This window comes from Microcaecilia unicolor, chromosome 3, assembly GCF_901765095.1.
Source record: "Microcaecilia unicolor chromosome 3, aMicUni1.1, whole genome shotgun sequence".
NCBI classification, from domain to species: Eukaryota; Metazoa; Chordata; class Amphibia; order Gymnophiona; family Siphonopidae; genus Microcaecilia; species Microcaecilia unicolor.
The window spans coordinates 184,459,823-184,481,728 of NC_044033.1; the positions used below are offsets into that span (position 1 = coordinate 184,459,823).

The 21,906-nt window shown below is 43.3% G+C and overlaps 1 protein-coding gene across 2 annotated transcripts in view; it reads right to left on the reverse strand.

Annotated features, from left to right (window-relative positions):
• The window catches only part of PMEL (premelanosome protein), a 52,787-nt gene extending 34,314 nt beyond the window's left edge, over positions 1-18,473 (reverse strand). For both annotated transcript variants that reach the window (XM_030196739.1, XM_030196738.1), the window contains exons 1-3: positions 18,370-18,473; positions 12,598-12,741; positions 8,208-8,354 (exon numbers count right to left, since the gene is read on the reverse strand). In XM_030196739.1, the coding sequence (XP_030052599.1) occupies positions 8,208-8,354; positions 12,598-12,741; positions 18,370-18,433 (355 nt within the window). In that variant the 5' untranslated portion in view covers positions 18,434-18,473. The remainder of the gene's footprint in view (positions 1-8,207; positions 8,355-12,597; positions 12,742-18,369) is intronic.
• Between the last annotated feature and the right edge of the window lie 3,433 nt (positions 18,474-21,906).

Here is a 21,906-nt window from a genome sequence, read left to right on the forward strand (position 1 = left end):
AAGGAGCATTGTATTACCCACCAGAAAGCCCCAGATGCCCCCACCCTCTGCACGCTATATACTGTGTGTGACAAAGAAGGCATTGGTTCTTAAGGATGTGCACAGGCCAAAAATCTTCCAGGTTTTTTTTTTTCATTTGGCCTTTTCTACTAACTTGTGGTGGTTTTTTGTTTGTTTGTTTTACACATTCATTTTAACATAATTTTTTATTGTTTTACACATTCATTTTAACATAATTTTTTAATGTATTTTAATATCTTTTTATTAAATTAGAAACATGAACAAGAGAAAAACACATTATAGATCATATATCCCCATTAACTTGCCTGTCCCCAATGAATCTGAACATCAGATAATGCCATCAAACTGAACTGAGCAATGCAAAACAACTGCCTGGAGTTTTTGTCCTTATGATTCCAGACTACACCTATACAATGTGTCCTCAACCCTACCCACAGAGAACCCTCCCCTCACCTACCTTAGAGCTCAAGACGCCCCACTCACTCCCGAAAGATCATCTGAGAAACAATTCAAAACAGGACTATGGGCTTTGGGAGATATCGTTTGTAAATATGCTCCCCAAATTGATAGAAACCGCTTTTGCCTCTTAGGAGATATATGAGCACCATAAGATTCCCATAACAACAACGTGTGAAGTTTATTCCTCCAGTACCATATTGATGGAGGGTAATTCAACAACCAATGATTGAGTATGCATTTCTTCCCCAAGATATAGGATTTTCCCCAGAAATAGTTGTTTCCCAAGGTTCAGCCCAGAGAGAAGCAGCAATGCTCAACTACATATGCCTCCATGACTGTCAGATTACAGTGTTGGCAAGTTCAGGTTTGCTTTTGAGTTCTAGTCTCTTTTAATTCCTAACTTGTCACCTGCTCGTAACCTTATCTTGTCTTCCTCTCTTCAATAGTCCCTTTTCCCTATGTGTCCTTTCTGTCTTTCCTACCCTTATCCCTTATTTGTCCTGTCTGTCTGTCCTGATTTAGATTGTAAGCTCTTTTGAGCAGGGACTGTCTTTTCTTCATGTTCAATTGTGAAGCGCTGCGTACGACTGGTAGCGCTATAGAAATGATTTGTAATAGTAGAGTTTGTTTTGTGACCCCTGAGACAGGTGGCTGCGTCCATCGAAACACGGCCCATGTCGGGTCTCCATTACTGGTGCTTTAATAAAGAACCTTTCTAGATTCATCTCCACGGCTGGACATTATTAGTGTCATCCTCTACTCTTCTTGGTCCCAAGGTTCCTCACACCCATGATTCGAGTAGAACTAAAAAAATAACTCCTTCTAGTGAAAGTCTAAGATGGGGACCAAGAAGAGATCATAAAATAAATGAACATAGTTTTCCAGAATGCTTTGATCTGATTACATTGCCACAAGCCGTGAAACAAGGTATTGTCCCCTGAATTACATTTCAAACATCTAGGGGACTACACACACTCCACCAGGTAGGCCTGCCTCTGAGAAAAATAAACTCTATGAATAGTGCAAAAATGACACTCCTGTAACTCTGCACTGCACCCCAACCCAGGAATTGCTTGAAGGGCATTGAATATACAAGAGGCACACCCTATGTCTCCTTCCCAGAGCTCTCCTAACAGAATTGTTTTTAATGCACTTTAATCAACTTGACATGCATTAATTTGTCAGTCAGTGCCCATTAACTGCCCGGATTTATATATGGTTCTCAAAATTGTGTGCACAAATTAGGGTACATGCCCAATTTTATTGACTAAGCCAATTAGTGCCAATAATTTGACGAGAAGTATTACAAGTATTAAAAAAAGTTAGAAAGGAGAGCAAATGACAGCCAGCATGGTTAAAAGGTGAAATGAAAGAGGCTAGTAGAGCCAAAAGAACATCCTTCAAAGAATGGAAAGAGGATCCGAATTAAGAAAATAAGAAGCAACATAAGCACTGGCAAGCTAGATGCGAAGCATTGATAAAGAAGGCTAAAAGAGAATATGAAGAAAAACTTGCCACGGACACAAAAACTCATAATAACACCTTTTTCAGGTACATCAGAAACAGAAAGCCTGTGAGGGAATCCGTGGGACCGTTAGATCATGAAGGAGCAAAAGGGACAATCAGGGAGGAGAAGGCCATAGCAGAGAAAATGAATTCATTTTTTGCTTCTGTCTTGACGGAAGAAGATGTAAGAGATCTACTTGTACCGGAAATGGTTTTCAAGGGTGACAATGTGGAAGAACTAAAAGAAATCTTGGTGAACCTGGAAGACATAGTGAGTAAAATTGGCAAGTTAAAAAGTGATATATCACCTGGACCGGATGGTATACACCCCAGAGAAATGAAAGAACTCAAACATGAAATTGCTGATCTGTTTGTTAGTGATCTGTCGTTAAAATCATCTGAAGTACCTGAAGATTGGAGGGTGGCCTATGTAATGCCGATTTTTTTAAATAGTTCCAGGTGTGATCCAGGAAATTACAGACTGGTAAGCATGACTTCAATGCCAGAGAAAAAAGTGGAAACTATTATAAAGAATAAAATTATGGAACACATAGACAAACATGGTTTAATGGGACAGAGTCAGCATGGTTTCAGCCAAAGGAAGTCTTTCCTCACCAATTTGCTTCATTTCTTTGAAGGCATGAATAAACATGTGGATAAAGGTGAGCTGGTTGATGTAGTGTATCTAGATTTTAAGAAAGCTTTTGACAAAGTTCCTCATGAGAGACTCCTGAGAAAATTAAAAATCATGGGATAAGAGGCAATTTCCTTCTGTGGATTAGGAATTGGTTATTGAACAGAGGGTACGGTTAAATGGCCATTTTTCTCAGTGGAGGAGGGTGAATAGTGGAGTGCCACAGAGATCTGTTCTGGGACTGGTGCTATTTAACATATTTATAAATGATCTGGAAAATGAAACAAAGAGTGAGGTGATTAAATTTGCAGATGACACAAAACTATTCAAAGTTGTCAAAGCATATATAGATTGTGAAAAGGAAGACCTTAGGAAACTGGAAGACTGGGCATCCAAATAGCAGATGAAATTCAATGTGGACAAATGCAAAGTGAGGCACATTGGGAAGAATAATCTGAATCATAGTTACCTCATTTGGATTAGGAGTCAGCACTCAAGAAAAAGATCTAGGTGTAGACAATATGCTGAAATCTTTTGCCCAGTGTGCAGCCAAAAAAGAAGCAAACAGGATGCTAGGAATTATTAGGAAAGAGGTGCAAAATAAGACCAAGAATATTGTAATGCCTCTGTATCACTCCATGGTGCGACCTCACCTTGAATATTGCATTCAATTCTGGTCGCCGTATCTCAAAAAAATTATAGTGGAATTAGAAAAAGTTCAAAGAAGAGCAATCAAAATGATAAAGAGAATGGAATTTATTTATTTATTTATTGCATTTGTATCCCACATTTTCCCACCTCTTTGCAGGCTCAATGTGGCTTACAATAATCATGAATAGTGGAAATATATTAGAAAATAGACATTTAGTGTTACAGAAGGATCTTGGGCAACACGATAATGAGAATGAGAATGCCTCCCATGAGAGGAAAGGCTAAAGAGGTTAGGGCTTTTCAGCTTGGAAAAGAGAGGGCTAAGAAGGGATATGATTCAGGTCTATAAAATCCTGAGTGGTGTAGAACATGTAGAAGTGAATCGATTTTTCACTCTTTCTTAAAGTACAAAGACTAGAGGACACTCAATGAAATTATATGAAAATATATTTAAAACAAATCGTTCACTCAAAGAATAGTTACGCTCTGGAACTTGCTGCTGGAGGATGTGGTAACAGCAGTTGGTGCAAATGGGTTTAAAAAAGGTTTGGACAAGTTCCAGGAGGAAAAGCCCATAGTCTGTTATTGAGATGGAAATGGGGAAACCACTGCTTGCCCTGGGATTGGTAGCATGGAATGTTGCTACTATTTGGGTTTCTGCCAGGTACCATAAAGATGTATGTATAAATGTTTTAGTATGCAAATGAAAAGGGGGTATGGCCATGGGAGTAAAATGGGCGTGCCAGGGGCGTTGACTAAAGATGCATGCAGTATTATAGAATTTGGGGGATTTGCGTCTAATTTACACATGAAGATTTACATCAGGTTTCAGTTGGTGTAAGTCCTTTGTCGCATATCTCGGTTCTACATGCTATGATATCAATAGTGCCCAACTCAAGAGTGCTGTTTATAGAATGGTGTGCAGTGCTAATTTTTTTGGTTGCCATTTACAGAATCTAGCCGTAAATCAATTTAGGGGGCCCTTTTCCTAAGGTGCACTGAAAAATGCGCTGCGGTAGTGCAGGCATGTGTTTTGGGCGCACGGAGATCCATTTTTCAGTGCGCCTGTAAAAAAAGGCCTTTTTAACATTTTTGCCAAAAATGGACATGTGGCAAAATAAAAACTAGCACGCATCCATTTTGGATCTGAGACCTTACCACCAGCCATTGACTTAGCAGTAAGGTCTCATGAGGTAACCGTACGCTAATCGTCTACATGCATAGAATGACTAATACCGCCCGGTTTCTGCCTCGTGCCAGAAAATAAAACATTATTTTCCAGTGCGCATAGTGGATGCGCATCAAAAATGAAATTACCGCATGGGCCACACGGTAGCCGGGTGGTAACTCCAAATTGACCTGCGTTGGGTGCGCATAGGCACCTACGCAGCTTAGTAATGTGCGATAACATTTTGAAGGCGCATCAAATTTATTTATTTATGTATTAGAGTTTTATTTATTGCCTTTTTGCAAGAATTCACTCAAGGTGGTGTACAGTAAGAATAAGTCAAACATAGCCAATTGCTGCACTAACAATATTCAAGCAACAATGCAAAGTATGGCATTGAGGGGCATAATCGAACGGGGCGCCCAAGTTTTCATGAGGGCGTCCTCGCAGGACGGCCCCCATAAAGGGGTGGGGCAACCCATATTATCGAAACAAGATGGGCGTCCATCTTTCATTTCGATAATATGGTTGGGGACGCCCAAATCATGAAATTTAGGTCGACCTTAGAGATGGTCGTCCTTACGTCGTTTTTGAGATGGTCGTTCCCGGTTTTCGGCGATAATGGAAACCGAGGACGCCCATCTCAAAAATGACCAAATCCAAGCCATTTGGTTGTGGGAGGAGCCAGCATTTGTAGTGCACTGGTGCCCCTCACATGCCAGGACACCAACCGGGCACCCTAGGGAGCACTGCAGTGGACTTCAGAAAAAGGTCCCAGGTACATAGCTCCCTTACCTTAGGTGCAGAGCCCCCCAAACCCACAACTGTACACCTCTACCATAGCCCTTAGGGATGAAGGGGGGCACCTACATGTGGGTACAGTGGGTTTCTGGTGGGTTTTGGAGGGCTCACATTTACCACCACAAGTGTAATGGGTAGGGGAGGATGGGCCTGGGTCCACCTGCCTGAAGTACACTGCACCCACTACAACTGCTCCAGGGACCTGTATACTGCTGCGATGGACCTGAGTATGGCATTTGAGGCTGGCAAAAAAGTATTTTTAAAGATATTTTTTGAGGGTGGGAGGGGTTAGTGACCACTGGGGGAGTAAGGGGAGGTCATCCTCGATTCCCTCTGGTAGTCATCTAGTCAGTTCGGGCACCATTTTGATGCTTGGTCGTGAAAAAAAATGGACCAAGTAAAGTCGGCCAAATGTTCATCAGGGACGCCCTTCTTTTTTCCATTATCAGCCAAGGACGCCAATCTCCTAAGCACGCCCCAGTCTCGCCTTTGCTACACTGCCAACATGCCCCCGTGAACTTTGGTCGTCCCCGCGATGGAAAGCAGTTGAGGGCGCCCAAAATCGGCTTTCATTTATGCCAATTTGGGCGACCTTGCGAGAAGGATGCCCATATACCGATTTGTGTCAGAAGATGGGCGCCCTTCTCTTTCGAAAATTCACCTGATTATGTATTACTTACAATGTGAACACAATATTAATAGACAACATAGGATGTAAACAAAGATGGAACATATAGATAGGTAAGATAGAGTAACAGGAATAAGAAGACAGGGGGATTAATTTAAGAAAGCTAGTGAAACGCACATTAATGATTGGGTTCTAGCTGCTGAGCAGGGACAAGCACTACAGCTGTCTAGAAAACATCCCTATGCAAACTGATAGGGCCGCAAAGAGCAGCTTATTTCCTTCTTATGGTCAGAGACACTTCTCTCTATTCAGGACATGGAGGATAGGAAGAAGGGCTTCTACCATCACAAGAGGATAATCCTGATCACAGGCAGATGTCCTAGGAATTTTCTAACACTGAGAATCAATACTAAAGTCACATTACAGTGGAAGGGATTAATATCCCTCAATGACCTTTCACAATAATAAAATGTAACTGAAATAAATCTAGTGAAGTAACTGGGTAGACGTTAGTTCTTTCAAAGGCTGATAAAAGTTTAGCTGCAGGAATACCATCAGCAGGGCCAGTGCAAGGGTATTAGTTACCCTAGGTGAATCTTCAGGCTTGTGCCTCCCTCAATTAATTACAAGGCCCCTAGGCACCCCCCTGAGATGTTCATAAACTAAACAATTATGATCTCTTCAGTGCCACCCCTCCTGTAAAAATGCATAATTGGACATCATATCATACATTTAAATATTATATACCTAATGAGGGAAATTTCCAAAAGTTATTTACCTGAGAAAATGGGCTCTTTGGGAAACTCCCATTCTCCCTGTGCCTAAAGGTACATGCTGACAGCTCTCTATCTTTGTGGATAACACTCTCATCCTCCCTGTCTCATCAGCTCCTAACCTTGGGGTCATCTTTGACTCCTCTCTCTCTTTCTCTGCACATATCCAACAGACTGCTAAAACTTGTTGTTTCTTTCACTGTAATATCACTAAAATCTGTCCTTTCCTTTCTGAGCACACTACCAAAACCCTTATCCACACTCTTATCATCTTTCACTTAGACTACTGCAACTTGCTTCACACAGGTCTCTCACTAAGCCATCTCTCTCCCCTTCAATCTGTTCAAAATTCTGCTGTTCGACTTATATTCTGTCAGTATCACTGTGCTCATATTAGCCCTCTCCTCAAGTCACTTCATTGGCTCCCTATCCGTTTCCGCATGTAGTTCAAACTCCTCTTATTGACTTACAAGTGCATTCACTCTGCAGCTCCTCAGTACCTCTCCACTCTTATCTCTCCCTACTCTCCTCCCTGGGAACTCTGTTCTTTGGGTAAATCTCTCCTATCTGTACTCTTCTCCTCCACTGCCAACTCTAGACTCTGTTCCTTTTATCGTGCTACACCATATGCCTGGAATAGACTTCCTGAGCCAGTACGTCAAGCTCCATCTCTGGCTGTCTTCAACCCTAGGCTAAAAGCCCACCTTTTTGATGCTGCTTTTAACTCCTAACCCCTATTCACTTGTTCAGTACCCATGCTTGTTTTATCATTCCCACCTTAGTAATTTCCGTATCCCTTATTTGTCCAGTTTGTCTGTTCTGATTAGATTATAAGCTCTTTCAAGCAGGGACTGTCCATTCATGTTCAAGTGTACAGCGCTGCTTACATCTAGTAGCGCTATAGAAATGATAAGTAGTAGTAGCTGTTGGAACTATTACTTTGACTGCAGCTGTTCTTGGCTACCCTCTCTAAGCTACTGCCCTAGGCAACTGACTTGTCCTGTCTGATGGTTGGGCCGGCCCTGACCAACAGCCATAACAAAAAAGTCTGTATTCAAACTGAGCCACTAGTGAGAGCATGTGTAAATAAGAACATAAGCATTGCCATACTGGGACAGACTGAAGGTCCATCGAGCCCAGTATCCTGTTTCCAACAGTGGCCAATCTAGGTCACAAGTACCTGGCAAGATCCCGGAACAGTAAAACAGATTTTATGCTGCTTAACCCTAGGAATAAGCAGTGGATTTTTGCAAGTCCATCTTAATAATGTCTTATAGACTTTTCTTTTAGGAAATTATCCAAACCTACTTTAAACCCTGCTAAGCTAACTGCTTTTACCACATTCTCGGTCAACGAATTCCAGAGGTTAATTCCTTGATCAGTGAAGAAATATTTTTCTCCAATTTGTTATAAATGTACTACTTAGTAGCTTTATTCTTTTTAGAGAAACTGAAAAATTCCACAGGTGTCTAGGCAGAGAATGAGCTGCATCGGCCCTCCTCATGGGACACTAGAGGGTCTAAGTAAACAGTTGGCAGCTGCAGCTGCAGCTTCAGCTTCCATTACCATTTGCGGTGTGGTTCTGGCTCCATACCACTTGCCCATTGCTGAGCACTGTCTGATTATGGGGAAACTGCAGATTGATGGAGAAAGTGACCTTAGCGCTGGCCAATGTTGGAGCATCATTGTTCACCTCGAGCATCACTGGACCACCTGGAAGAAATCCAAGACTGCAGCATTAGGGATACATGACAGCCACATGAGGGAACCATGACAAAAGGTGAAATCCTTTCTACTCAGACTCAGAGACAAAGAAACCATAGACACATACATACGATTGAAAATTAAAAACAAAGAGGGCCATACAAAGGAGCCTTTATGAAGGAGTGTAGGCCCCTACTTTCTTTTATACCAGGGATTCTCTACCCAGTCCTCAGGACACACTCAGCCAGTCAGGTTTTCAGGATACTCACACTGAATATACATGAGATAGATTTGCACACCAAAGAGGCAGTGCGTGCAAATTAATCTCGTTCATATTCATCGTGGGTATCCTGAAAACCTGACTGGCTGAGTGTGTCCTGAGGACTGGGTTGAGAAGTCTTGCTTTATAGAATATTAGCATAACAGTGAAAATATGTGCCTATAATTTAGGCGTGAGCATTACACCAGGTGCAGAATTGGTGTGTGTGTGTGTGTCTGAGTTAGTGTTTCCCAAGTCCAGTCCTGGAGTACCCCCTTGCTAGTCAGGTTTTCAGGATATCCACAATGAATATACATGAACTTGATTTGCATACACTGCCTCCATTATATGCAAATCTTTCATGTATATTTATTGTGGATATCCTGAAAACATGACTGGGAAGGGGTACTCCAGGACCGGACTTGGGAAACACTGATCTAAGTGATGGAGATACATGCCTAACTTATATTAGTCTATAAATTATTGGAGAAATTCTATAAATGGTGCCTGAAATTAGGCGCTAAGGGCATGATTCTATATATGGCGCCTCAAATTAACGTGCGTTAGGCTATTATGCCTAAGCGTATTCTAAATACTGCATGTAAATCTATGCACAGTATTTAGAATATGCTTAGGTGTAGTTCATGCATGTAAACGTATGCGTGACCATCAGTAGCGTAGCCAGAGTTCAATCTTTAGATGGGCCTGGAGGTGGACTGGGTGGGCACGGGCCTCGCATTTCCGCTCCACTCGCTACCCCCCCCCCCCCCCCCCAATGAACTGTTTCAAACCCAGGGCATTTGGCAGTGTTCTTCCAGATGCCGACAGCCCCCTGCACATGGTCAGTTCTGGTCATTTTTACTGCCCTGAAGCGCCGTTCTCCCTCCAGCACCGGCGATTCCCATAGTCAGCCTTCTGCCAGTGTGCATCGTCGGGGCCTCTCCTCAGGCGCACGTCCCACCTTTGCGGAAAACAGGAAGTTGCAGCGCTGCGTATGCCTTGTAGCGCTATAGAAATGCTAAATAGTAGTAGTAGTAGTAGTAGGCGGGATGCACCTAAGGAGAGGCCCCGATGATGCACGCTGGCAGAAGGCTGGCTATGGGAATCGCCGGTGCTAGAGGGATAACGGTGCTTCAGGGCAGTAAAAGTGAGCAGACCACGCGGATGGGAGAGCAGGCAGAAGAGGCAGGAAAAGATTGGAGCCTCGCTTGGGAGAGCTACGCTACTGGTTGGGTTGGGGCTAGTTAAGGTGGGCGAGCCTAGAGCAAAAGTGGCTGGGTCTGGGCCCGTCCAGGCCTGCCCGTGGCTTCGGCCCTGGTGTCCATTTACTCCATTGAAAAACTGGTGTAAATCCCTACATGTAGATTTACACAACGTGAATAGATTTTGGAACGCCCATGAAATACACATTTCCAAGCCCCTAAGCACGCCTCTTTTTGCCTGCACACATTAGAATTTAGGCACAGTACATTACAGAATGCGGTTAGTAACGTGTGCATGTAAATTCTAATTTTTGCCAATTAGTGCTCGTTATTGCTTGTTAAAGGCTGTTAACAATGCTTAACAGCTTGTTAAAACAATTAATCTACGTGCGTAGTCATAGAATACGCCTAGATTTACATTCAGAATCGTGCATAACTCTAGGTGCACTATATAGAATCCTGGGCAATTCCATGCCCAACTTTGGTCACGGAAACATGTTTTAATGGATGCCAGGTGCCTAAACGGGCTGAAACGGCAGATCGGTTCAGAAATACACTTACAAGTCCAGTTATAGGATAGCGCGTAAGTGAAACCAAGTACAACTGCAAAGGGATGGAAGGGCATGGGTGGATCAGGGTTAGTCTAGAAAATTGTGCGCAGTATTAGAGAATATCATGGATGCGTGCCAAGAGTTATACCTGGTTTCAGTTGGTGTAAGTCTGGAATTCGGCAACCAACACTACACTATAAAGAGCGCTCATCCCAAATAGAGACGGGCACCATTTATTGAATCTAGTCCTCCATGTGAAAGTGTGAGTCCCACACTAACTCCGCCCATGTATATTTACAGAGTAGCACTTAAGTGGGATTTTTGCATATATGTGTGTTATGGTCCTGTTGTGATTCGAGCAGTGAGCTCTTGTGCCCCGACTGAGCATGGTGAGTTGAGTCGTGCCGTGCTCGGTCAGGCAGCTGGACAACCCCTAGCTTCACCTGGGAAGCGACCACCGTTCCCCAGGGGTTGAGCCCCCAGGTGCAGGTGGCCACCAGAACTTCGGGAACCGGACGGGGTTGGGCCGCCCAGACCAGGCTAGAAGCAAGGCGGGCGAAAACTCAAAGGGTGAGCTGGTACAGTCCAGAGATCAGGGCAGGCAGCAAAGCAACAAGTATCAGGTTCAGTCCAAGGGTCAGGGCAGGCAGCAAAGCAACAAGTATCAGGTCCAGTCCAAGGGTCAGGTAACGGTAGGCAAGTAAAGCAATGGAGCGCACGAGATGAGCACCAAACCTCTATAAGCATAGAAGCCGAAGCAAGGTGTGCAGGGGACTGCCAGCCTTAAGTAGTCCCCGCATCAGCAGTAACCACGGGCAGGTGAAGACAACGCTCCAGATTGGTGCCTACAAGGGAAAAGATGGAACCTCGAGAAAGGCACCCAATCCCGTGCAACCAGGCCAAGCGAGCTACCTGCACCGGAAACTGGCGTGGCTTCCGGAATGCCACCAGACCACGTGGCCGGCCTGGCCGGCCACCTCACGATGGTCGTCCAATGAGCCGGACCCGCGCCTACGGCCGGAGCAACATAGCCGGCCATCGGAACCGGACCCCACAAGACTGCTGCCGACAGCCCACATGGCTGGCCATCGCTGCCGGGATGAGGCTCGGCGGCGAATCGGCCGCGCGGACCGCAATTCAGGTGAGGGACGTAATAATGTGTATTTATGTGCCGATACATGTCTATATACCGTTATTCTAATGCCACATGCACATAATCGGTGTGTAACTGTCCATACTTTATGGAATTACCCTGTACATGCACATGAAAGACTTTTTAAATGATGTGCTGGTAAAAAAACACACACTATTTTTTTCAAGAAGCTTTTGATGTTATGCAAAATGGGAGATAGATTTGGTAGTCAAGCAGAGTCCCCTGTATTCAATTCAGTATGGATGGGAGGACTGTACCGGAATGAGGTGTTTTATGGGGAGGGCCAACTATGGGGTTAGGGTGAGAATAATTTAGTGTGTTTTCTTTGGTGTTTAATATTGTCAACGTGATTTGAACTCTGCCTAGAATTTCCAGATTAGCAGAGTAAGTATTTGAAATAAATAAATAAGCATTTTCTCCTTTGCAATCAGAAATAATGATACACGATATATTTCTGTTGATATTGAGTATGTATATCATCTATTTATATTTCTATAGACATGGGTATAAATATATTGTTTTTTGGTTAAATAATATATGTCTTAAAATAGTTTTTAAATAATTTGTTAGTTCAATACATTTTTAATTGTGGTGGTACCTTTTAGGTTTTTCAATGTTATGTCATTTGTTTTATAGCCCCTGATGCAGCCCAGTTGGGCGAAACACGGCCAGTGTTGGGCTGATTTGAATATTTGGTTGTCATTAATAAAATAATTTTTTCTACTGATCTGCTTTTTTGTCCTTCCATCTCTTGCTTGGTGCAGACCCCAGAGGCGTAGCTAAGTGGATTGCCAGGGGAGCGACCGCTCCCCCAAATGGGTTTGCGACAGCGCTTATTTTTCACATGATCTGTCATGTGAAAAATAAGCGCTGGTGCCATCGGCAGTCTGCTCTCCCTCCCCCCGATGCTTCAACCTGGCTACACTTCTGGCAGACCCCCATCCCAGTTCCAATGCTTGTAGCTTCAGTTCGAGACCAACCAGCTCACAAAGCAGCCCAGAGTGCTTGGGCCAGCCATGTTCCCTGCAATCAATAGCCACATGCACCTAGAAGTTCTGCAGGACCCGTGACAGGCTTCTGGACTCACCTTTCCAACAGTCCCTCTGCCTGGGATCACCCTCCTGCCAGACTGGGTACAGCCAAGAGTTCCAAGTCTTGAATGAGGTGACTGCGGGAGGCTGATCATGACTGTACCTGTCTTTCCCACGTCCTCTGTCTCGCTGTCCTGCCCCTGTGGCATTTCCATGGAGAAAAAAAATTAAACAGCAAAGTTACCCTCATAATAGCAATTCTTTTGTTTGCTTATTTCCGATCTGTAATAGAAGGGCTACCTTCGAAAGCTAATCAAAAGATGTTTTTCTGTGTTTTGATTTATTTCTATTTATTTTACCTTTAAAAGTGGACTAACGCGGCTGCCATACCACTTTTGTTTTCTTAAATTAGGTTTAGGACTGAGGCACCAGGAGACAAAGAGGCCCTTTTACTAATGCTTTGTATGTGGTAACAGTCATTAGTGTGTGCTAAGTACCACAGGGCCCATAGGTATAAAATAGGACCCACGCCATTTAACACACACTAATTCTGTCAGCAAATGCTACATTTTTGTAAAAGGGCCTCATGAAGGGGCATTTTCGATATGACGTCTAAGTCCAACTTTGGACGTTTTGCTATAAACATCCAAAATTCAAGTGGGGAATATAGCCTTTTTCAAAACATAAGTACATAAGTAATGCCACACTGGGCAAAGACCAAATGTCTATTTTATTTAATTTTTTCGAAAATGGCTATTTGCTAGATGTTTTTGTGCTCTGTGCATTTATCTTTCTGGTCCATTTTCGGAAAAAAAAAAAAAAAAAGCATTCACGTGAAAAACGCACAAAAGCAAGCCATTGGGATGTAGGAGGAGCCAGCATTTAGTAGACTGGCCACACAGACATCCCAGAAAAGCAATGGGGCATTCTAGTTGACACTGAAGTGAACTTCAAATAAATGCTCCCAGGTACACATCTCAACATTGCTCCCTTATTTTGTCTACTAAGCCCCCCAAAACCCACTACCCCCAACTGTACACCACTACAATAGCCCTTATGGGTGAAGGGGACACCTATATGTGGGTATAGTGGGTTTCTGGTGAGTTTTGGAGAGCTCACCGTTTCCACAACAAGTGTAACAGGTAGGGGGAGGTAAGGGTCTGGGCCCACCTGTCTACAGTGCACTGCTCCCACCACTATATTACTCCAGGGACTTGCATGCTGCTCTAATGGACCGGAGTATAACATCTGAGGCTGGTAAGTAATGTTTTTAATCACATGTTTTTTGTTGGGGGGGGGGGGAAGGGGGTTAGTGAACACTGGGGGAGTAAGAGGAGGTCATTCCTGATTCCCGCCAGTGATCTTCTGGTTATTTAGGGCACTTTATATGGCTTATTCATTAATAAGTCAAAATACAAAACAGTAGACAAAAAAGAACCTCTCACAGATGGTGTCCAAATTTTCTTTATTGAAGTACTTGGAGTACTTCATCTGTGGAGGTTGGTTCTTCTGCTTGTGACTTATTCGTTAATAAGCCCTGGATGGTTTTGTTTTATTGCATTATGGCAGAAAAATATCCAAGCATTAGGAATGCCCATATACTGCCCTTAATATGCCCCTGACACACCCCTTGTGATTTGAATGCACTTCTGATGGACTTCAGAGAAAAACATCTAAAAATTGGTTTTGAAAATACCAATTTGGACTTTTTGTGAGAACAATGTCTGAATGCAGATTTATGCCACTTTTGGGGCATTTTTCTCTTTTGAAAATGAGCCCTAAACTGACTTATCCACAATAGTCATTTACTAGACAGGTAACCTGATTAATAATAATGCAATCTTTCAGTACTTTCAATGTTATTGTTTTGATTATAAAATGATATGTAATCTTCTTCCACTTGGGAAGCTTCTTGTTTCTGTACTCTGTTTTGCACCATTTGGTTTAAAGGTGGATTATAAATCCCCAAATAGAATAGCATGGATTAGAACTGAGGCGTGAAAGTCACCCCAGGGAAACTGTTCTCTCTAAAGTGAGCGGGTGTCCACCTACAGTTCTGCCCATCTTCAAATCTCTGCTTAAAACTCACCTCTTCAATGCTGCTTTTGGCACCTAACCTTTCGTGAAATATAGTATGCCCTATCAGACTGACTCTACACTTGTCTTTAGATTGTACACCTGTCTTTTAGATTGTTAGCTCCTTGAGCAGGGGCTGTCCTTCCATGTTAAATTGTACAGCGCTGCGTAACCCTAGTAGCGCTTTAGAAATGTTAAGTAGTAGTAGTTAAGTAGTAACTATCACATTTTCAATAGCGACAGGCAGGCAAGCTCAGCAGGATTCCAGGGATCCTGCCTGTCCCTAGTGACTGAAAACATAGTATTGAAACACCACCACCTACTGGCAGCAATGCAATTGGTGGACTCCCGCTCAGCTTAGAGGGAACAGTGTGTGTTTGGGGGGGGGGGGGGGGGACAGGATTCTGTCTAGGGTTGGAAGGAGGGGGTAACAGTTAATGAAGGTGCTGGAACTTATGGTTCCTTATCCTCAGCAATAGCCAAAACACTACACAAGCTCTCCCGTGTCTCTGCCTTTTGAGCCCCATGGTCAGAGCAACATCACACATTCCTATAGCAATAAGCTTCAGTTTGTCTGTAGGAATTCTGGTGTCAGCTCAAAGAAAAATAATAACGTGAAGTTATTTGGAGTCTGGATGCCTCAGGCTGCTCTCTTGTAGGAATGACTTTTTGGTTGAATTTTCCATTTGGGAGAGCCTCAGAACTTCAGGACAGCATGTGACTGCTCACACCAGCTTGGGGCAGGGGGCTCCAAGCAAATGCAGTCACAAGGTGCTCACAATCATCTCCGGAATCTTCCATGTGATTTTCAGCTGAGCCCTTAACATTTATCATCTCCAACCCAGGAGGAGTTAAAGACAAAGAAAGGAAGGGGAGGGGGAGTCTGCTCCCCCACTTACCAAATGAGTTTGAAACTAGTAAGCAGTGGCATGAGTTGGAAACTGCTGAACAGTGGCATTATCAAATCTTCACAATGAGGTAAAAGTGGGAGGGTGACCAAGGATTCCAAAGACTGAGAAGATGTATAAGATGTATTATTATTATACATCTTCTCAGTCTTTGGAATCCTTGGTCGCCCTCCCACTTTTACCTCATTGTGTTGTTGTCCGTGGGGTGTTTTGAGTTCTCCATCTTTTGACGGATTTCTTTCCTACATTATCAAATCTTCAACACCAAAGGCTGCCCATTCATGCATGCTCCACATATATTCCTAATTCAGTGGGCCTTTTACAAAGGCGCGCTAGCGTTTATAGCCTGCGCTAAAAATAAACATGCAGCGAATGCTAGAGACCCCAATATGTTCATTCCTATTGCCGTCTCTATCCTTTAGATAAGAAGAGTGAGGGGATCTGTCCCATTTATTTCAAATAAATAAATAACATTAGCTCATGCTTGATCAGACAGGGCTGGCCATTCTTAAGGAATTCCCTTGGGAAATGTAAATGTCAGTGGGGAACAGGATGTGATTGTTTGGGGAGGGGAAGGAGAGAAGCACATTTTGGACATTTGTATAACCCTGTTATAAAATGATGCCCTTTGAGACTGAGGGTAAAATACAGCAAGAACCCCATACTGCCAGTGAACCTGCAGCGAGTCTTATCCTCTTGGCTCATACTGGAAGAGGATGACGGTCACGACAGAATCAGTGCCAATATGAGATTCTCACTGTGCTTTTTTTTGTCCTTTCAGCCTCATCCCAGCTAATTCTTTTTTTTTTTTTTAATGAAATTTTTCATTAATCAGTGCAGAGCACTCATTACTGCATGACCATTTCCTTGCCACAGCTTTGTAAAAGGGGCCCTTAGCGCATGGCCATTAATGGGGAAAATAAAAAATCAGCCATATGGCCCCAGCAGTAAAAATGGCCTTGGCGCAGGAATAACCTGCATTAGGATGTGGTAAGGCCACTTTTTACCGCTGTTTGGACCCCTATATCTTTGTAAGCATTTTTTTCTCTTAATCCCAAAGTGCATATCTAATTCGATATGGGAGAATGTGCTAATAATAAAAAGGCTTTGCTAACAGAGTTGGTACAGCTTAGGTCTTCATTTAGAGTGCCCAGGTTTCTCCCATGATTGTTTCAAAGCCTGCCGCAATGTTCTAACTACAAAAACTGTTTAAAAAGGTGGGGGGTTGGGGCAGAAGCCTCCACTGAAATCCATTAGGTATCCTTTATCATCAGAGCTTGATGCTGGAATTTTGGGGCACTGAAAGATAACTCAGAGTGGGAAGTTCAAGCATTTTTCATGAGATGCTTAGATTTGTCCTGATATGAATAAAGACTCCAGTCAAAGGGACAGTAGTGATCTCAGATCTAATAAAAAATAATTATTTCCACAACGTTTCATGGCTTTTTAAAAAGAGGGAAAATTTCAGGGTGAACAAGCATCTTTTATGTCATTTATCAAAACAAAAATGATAAACGTCATTGAACTGACAACCTGAAATATCAATTCAGATGTATAAGATGAAAATGTGAGCTTCTAGGGGAGAGGGTACCAAAGCACTCCTAGTGCTGGAAAAATTACACCCTCCTCCCTGCTAAAGTTTAAAAAATTTAGAATAGACTCACCTCTGCAAATCACAAGGATCGGATACTGACAGTTCAGTAAACACAGCACTCCTGCAGTGAGCTTACCAGTCACCAAAACCAGCAAGTTGTCAAGAGGGTCACTAAATTTCCAGTGAGAGAAAGCTGGTTTGCAGGTCATCAGTTCTCCAAGATGCAGGTTAAAAATGATGAGTATTGTATGAGTTATTAATATCACACTCAGGGTTGCCAGTTTTTTTTGATAGCCAAACTTCTACACAGACACACATTTCACTGTTAATATTTTGTGCACTGCTGAACTTTCTATGCTGAGACATAGTTCCCAATTCCCGGGTGATGCAGACTTACAGAGCCTAAGCCCACAGAATCAGAACCTGTCGTTTTTATTGACATGAAATTACAGTCTGCAGCAGTGGCGTAGCCACAGGTGGGCCTGGGTGGGCCACTTAGAGCTCAGGCCCGCCTAACAGTAGCACATGTTTAGCGGTAGCTGGTGGGGATCCCAAGCTCGGCCAGCTCAAGATTTCCCCCTAATGGTAACGAAAACGCTACTCTCCACAATAACGGCACCTGCGCATGCTCAGTTTTCACTGCATGGCTGCTGCAGACTGCCAAGATGGAAAGAAGCGTTTTCTCACTAGCTGAGATATTTTTGGGGTGGTGGTTTGGGGGGGGGGGGGGGGGGGGAGAACACTTGGTGCCCACCCACTTCTTGCCTAGGCCCACCCAAAATCTGTTGTCTGGCTATGCCCCTGCAGCTTCATCTTTATTTGATATACTGCACACCGCATTAATATCTAAGCAGTGGAGAAGTAGGTTAGAAGGCAGGGCTGAGAACCAGGGGAGCCCGGTTTAAATACGGCAAGTCACTTAACCCTTCACTGCCTCAGGTACAAACTCAGGTTGTAAACCCTCTGGGGACAGGGAAAGACCTACAGTATCCTGATAACTTGCCTTGGAGAAAGGCGTGAGCTAAATGCTTAAATAAATACAAGTTAAATAAGGGTAACAATAAATAGTATAGAAGAAATACACAAGGCAAGCCTAGGCTGCAATATTTCATTGATTAATATAAAAAGAAAGAAAACAAATTAAAATAACAATTGTTTTGACCAACTGCCTGCACATTCACTGATAGCTGGCAACTCTACAATAGAATATGGCTTTGGGGAGGAGGGGTAGGAGATAAGAGGTTACTTACTATTCTGAGCTGTAGTCCCAGTCAGGAGCACACACAGTATAGCTACCCACCAAAAGCCATGCATCTTCTCTTCCAGCTCTGCTGTACTTTTCAGGAATTCCAGAACCCACAGAGCCCAGGGAAGAGGGGCAACCAGAAAAAGGAGACCTCATTTGCATAGACACACCTTCCTTCATTCCAGACCCCAACCCCTCCCTAGGAAAGGACAGTGTGCCTGGAGGGTGGTTGATGGTCAGGAGTGTAAATCCTGCCTCAGTTTTATAACACTGCCTTCCTTATTCCTCCTTACAGAGGTTAAGATTTCTTTGAAAAAAAAAAATCATGCTCAAAACTTTTTATTTTAAGCAGGCCCTTAGCTTTTATTGCACAAGGGGAATTTAGGATTAATTAGCTTCTGGTTAATATTAATACTTCTATGTGGATAGAGTATGTTATTAGGTCTCTCCTGACAATAACAATGGTGTTCTTTTCTCTTAAATTTTGTAATCTTATTTTGTTAACCACTGTGACCTGTACAAGTCACACAGTATATTAAATTGTTATAATAAACATAAACATACACGTTACTTTCCAGCAAAAAAAAAAAATTTCTGTGAGTCTTGCAGATGCTCAGCTCTGGATAGCAATCAGGGGTTCTGTATAGCTCATCATTGTAATTTCCCATTCAAAAGATTCCTCCATAGAAAGAGGGAACTTATACCAGGAAAGTCATGGCACCAAGTGGTGGATCTCTTCCAGTTCATTCCATCCTGCTCACTTATTAAGAAGATTCTACATGATACAGAGTTTGGGTTTGGGGAAGAGCAAGGTAGATTTCTCTAGGGTACAAGGTTCCATATTTAATGAAGAGCTAGGAAAGCCAGAGTTGCTAGATGTTCCGCTGCACAAACTTTCTTGTATAATTGGCAGGGGAGTAGGGGAACTTTAGCAGCACTGTGTAAATTATTACAGGACAGATTTCTGAAATCTAAAAACCAGATACTGGAATATATACCATGTAAGCCGCATTGAGCCTGCCATGAGTGGGAAAGCGCGGGGTACAAATGTAACAAAAATAAAATAAAATACAGCAATGGGAACAGATATCAGGATTAGTGGGGTCACAGGAAACCTGGCAATCGATCTGGGAGAGTAGTTCTAGAATACCTCATTGCTTAACCCACTTAGATATACAGTACAAAATTATGTTTAGAACTTATATAACCCCCATATAGCATCTCAGAACATATTCCACATACCTGCAGGAGAGGGCATATGTTGCAAGGTACCTTTGATTTTTGATGGTGGGATTGTCCGCATATTCAGTCTTTGTTTTTGAAAGAAATTCAAAATGAACAGAAAGTATCACAGAGGTTAAGATTTCCTTTAATATGAGTACTGTGTTATTGGGCATGCTAGCAGGGATATCCAACAGATGTCTGACTCAAAAATGTCTACGCAATTAGACCCAAGAACATAAGAATAGCCATACTGGGTCAGACCAATGGTCCATCTAGCCCAGTATCCTGTTCCCAACAGAACCCAAATAGTAGCAACATTCCATGCTACCAATCCCAGGGCAATCAGTGGCTTTTCCTATGTCTGTCTCAATAGCAGACTATGGACTTTTCCTCCAGGAAATTGTCCAACAAACCTTTTTTAAACCCAGATACGCTAACCACTGTTACCACATCCTCCAGCAAAGAGTCCCAGAGCGTAAATGTTTCCTCCTATTTGTTTTAAAAGTATTTCCATGTAACTTCCTTGAATGTCGCCTAGTCTTTGTACTTTTTGAAAGCAAGTCTGGTGGTAGTGGTCAAGTGGAAACATCTGAATGCTCCAACATTAAAAGACTGGTGGGACAAAGTGAAATGGCTTATGGATGAGAGAAATGTTAGATGGTATGATGACAGGCTGCCCAAATTTGAAAAACTTTGGAAACCTATCATGGATCTCTTCAGGACTGTAACCCTGCTTGAGTTTTGTTGAAGATGAACCATACCTTTACCCCTGTAGAACCGAGATCAGCAACACCAAACAATAAGACACATAAGATTTAATTGTTCACACTCCCAATTGACTTTGCTGAAGTTTTTACTTCTGAAAACCAAAGTTGGTAAATGTTACAAGCATTTACTGGTTCTATTTTTGAAAAATTACAATAAAAATGTTAAGAAAACGTTTCATTCATTGTGAATTGAAAGTGTAAATATGTTCCATGCAAATAAATGTGATCCTGTGACCCCCAAGAACATAAAGACTTCAGCACTAGGGAAAACAATAAAGTATCAGAGTTAAAACAGCTTCTGTCATCAGATGTTTCACTGGAATTTATGGCAGCTATGGAAAGCTGGATGTAAGTCCTATAACTGCAGCAGATTGGAGAACTTTGCCAAAAGGCTCAGGGGTCTCTTCGAATCATGAAGGAAACAGACTCGGGAGCAACAGAAGGAAATACTTATTTTATTTCTTTCATAACAGAGGTTCTCTTATTCAACTGTCAGAGAAATCAAACAATTGCACACTTCAGAAAGAAATATTTCTTCACAGGATGATGAATACAAGGGATAACCCCCCCCCCCCCCCCCCCCCCCCCCCCCCCAGGCGCAGTCAAGATGAGGGCATGAGCAAGACCCAGAGGCCCCAGTATTCAAAAGGAACTGCATGGATAAGGGCAGCTATCTGGATAGTTCCTCTAGCTGGCACCGTGTGTGGATTTTCAGACTTCCTCGGCACTCTCCTGACAGAGCTGGGTCGGTGCTTGCAGGGAGCAAATCTTTAGATGGGGGGAAAGAACAGTACAGTACATTCTGTTAGGAGGGTATGGGGGGGTTGATGTAAGGGGAGGTGAGGAGGAGAGTTTTCAAGGGGTCTGTGAAGGGAGAAGGGTTATATTCAAAATATATTTGTCAGTGCTTCAGAGCTTACTTTTATTTGCAATGCTGTATTGTGGATTTTGGTGCTGCACTATATGCCTTTATTTTTTCTTAGGACGACAATAAAGGTATTTCCAGTGGCGTACCAAAGGGGGGGGGGGGGCGGTGGGGGCGGTCCACCCCGGGTGCACACCACTGGGGGGTGCCACGGCATGCGCCTGCTCCTCCGAGTTCACTAAACTTCGTTTGTTCGCTGCAGCTCCCTCTGCCCCGGAACAGGTTACTTCCTGTTCCGGGGCAGAGGGAGCTGCAGCGAACGAAGTTTAGCGAACTCGGAGGAGCAGGCGTGCGCGGGGGGGTGTCATTTTGCCAGAGGGGGGAGGTGTCATCTAGCGTGGGCGCGCTGCACCCAGGGGGGGGGGGCGCATAGGCGCTCCGCCCCGGGTGCCATCCAGGCCAGGAACGCCACTGGGTATTTCTATATAAAAAGAAAAAATAAAGGCATATAGTGCAGCACCAAAATCCACAATACAGCACTGCAAATAACAAAGTAAGCTCTGGAGCACTGACAAATATATTTTGAATATAACCCTCTCCCCTTCACTTACCCCTCAAAAACTCCCCAAATTCCCTTATATCCATAATTTCCCCCCTCCCCCCGATCTCTTCCTAACAGAGAAAA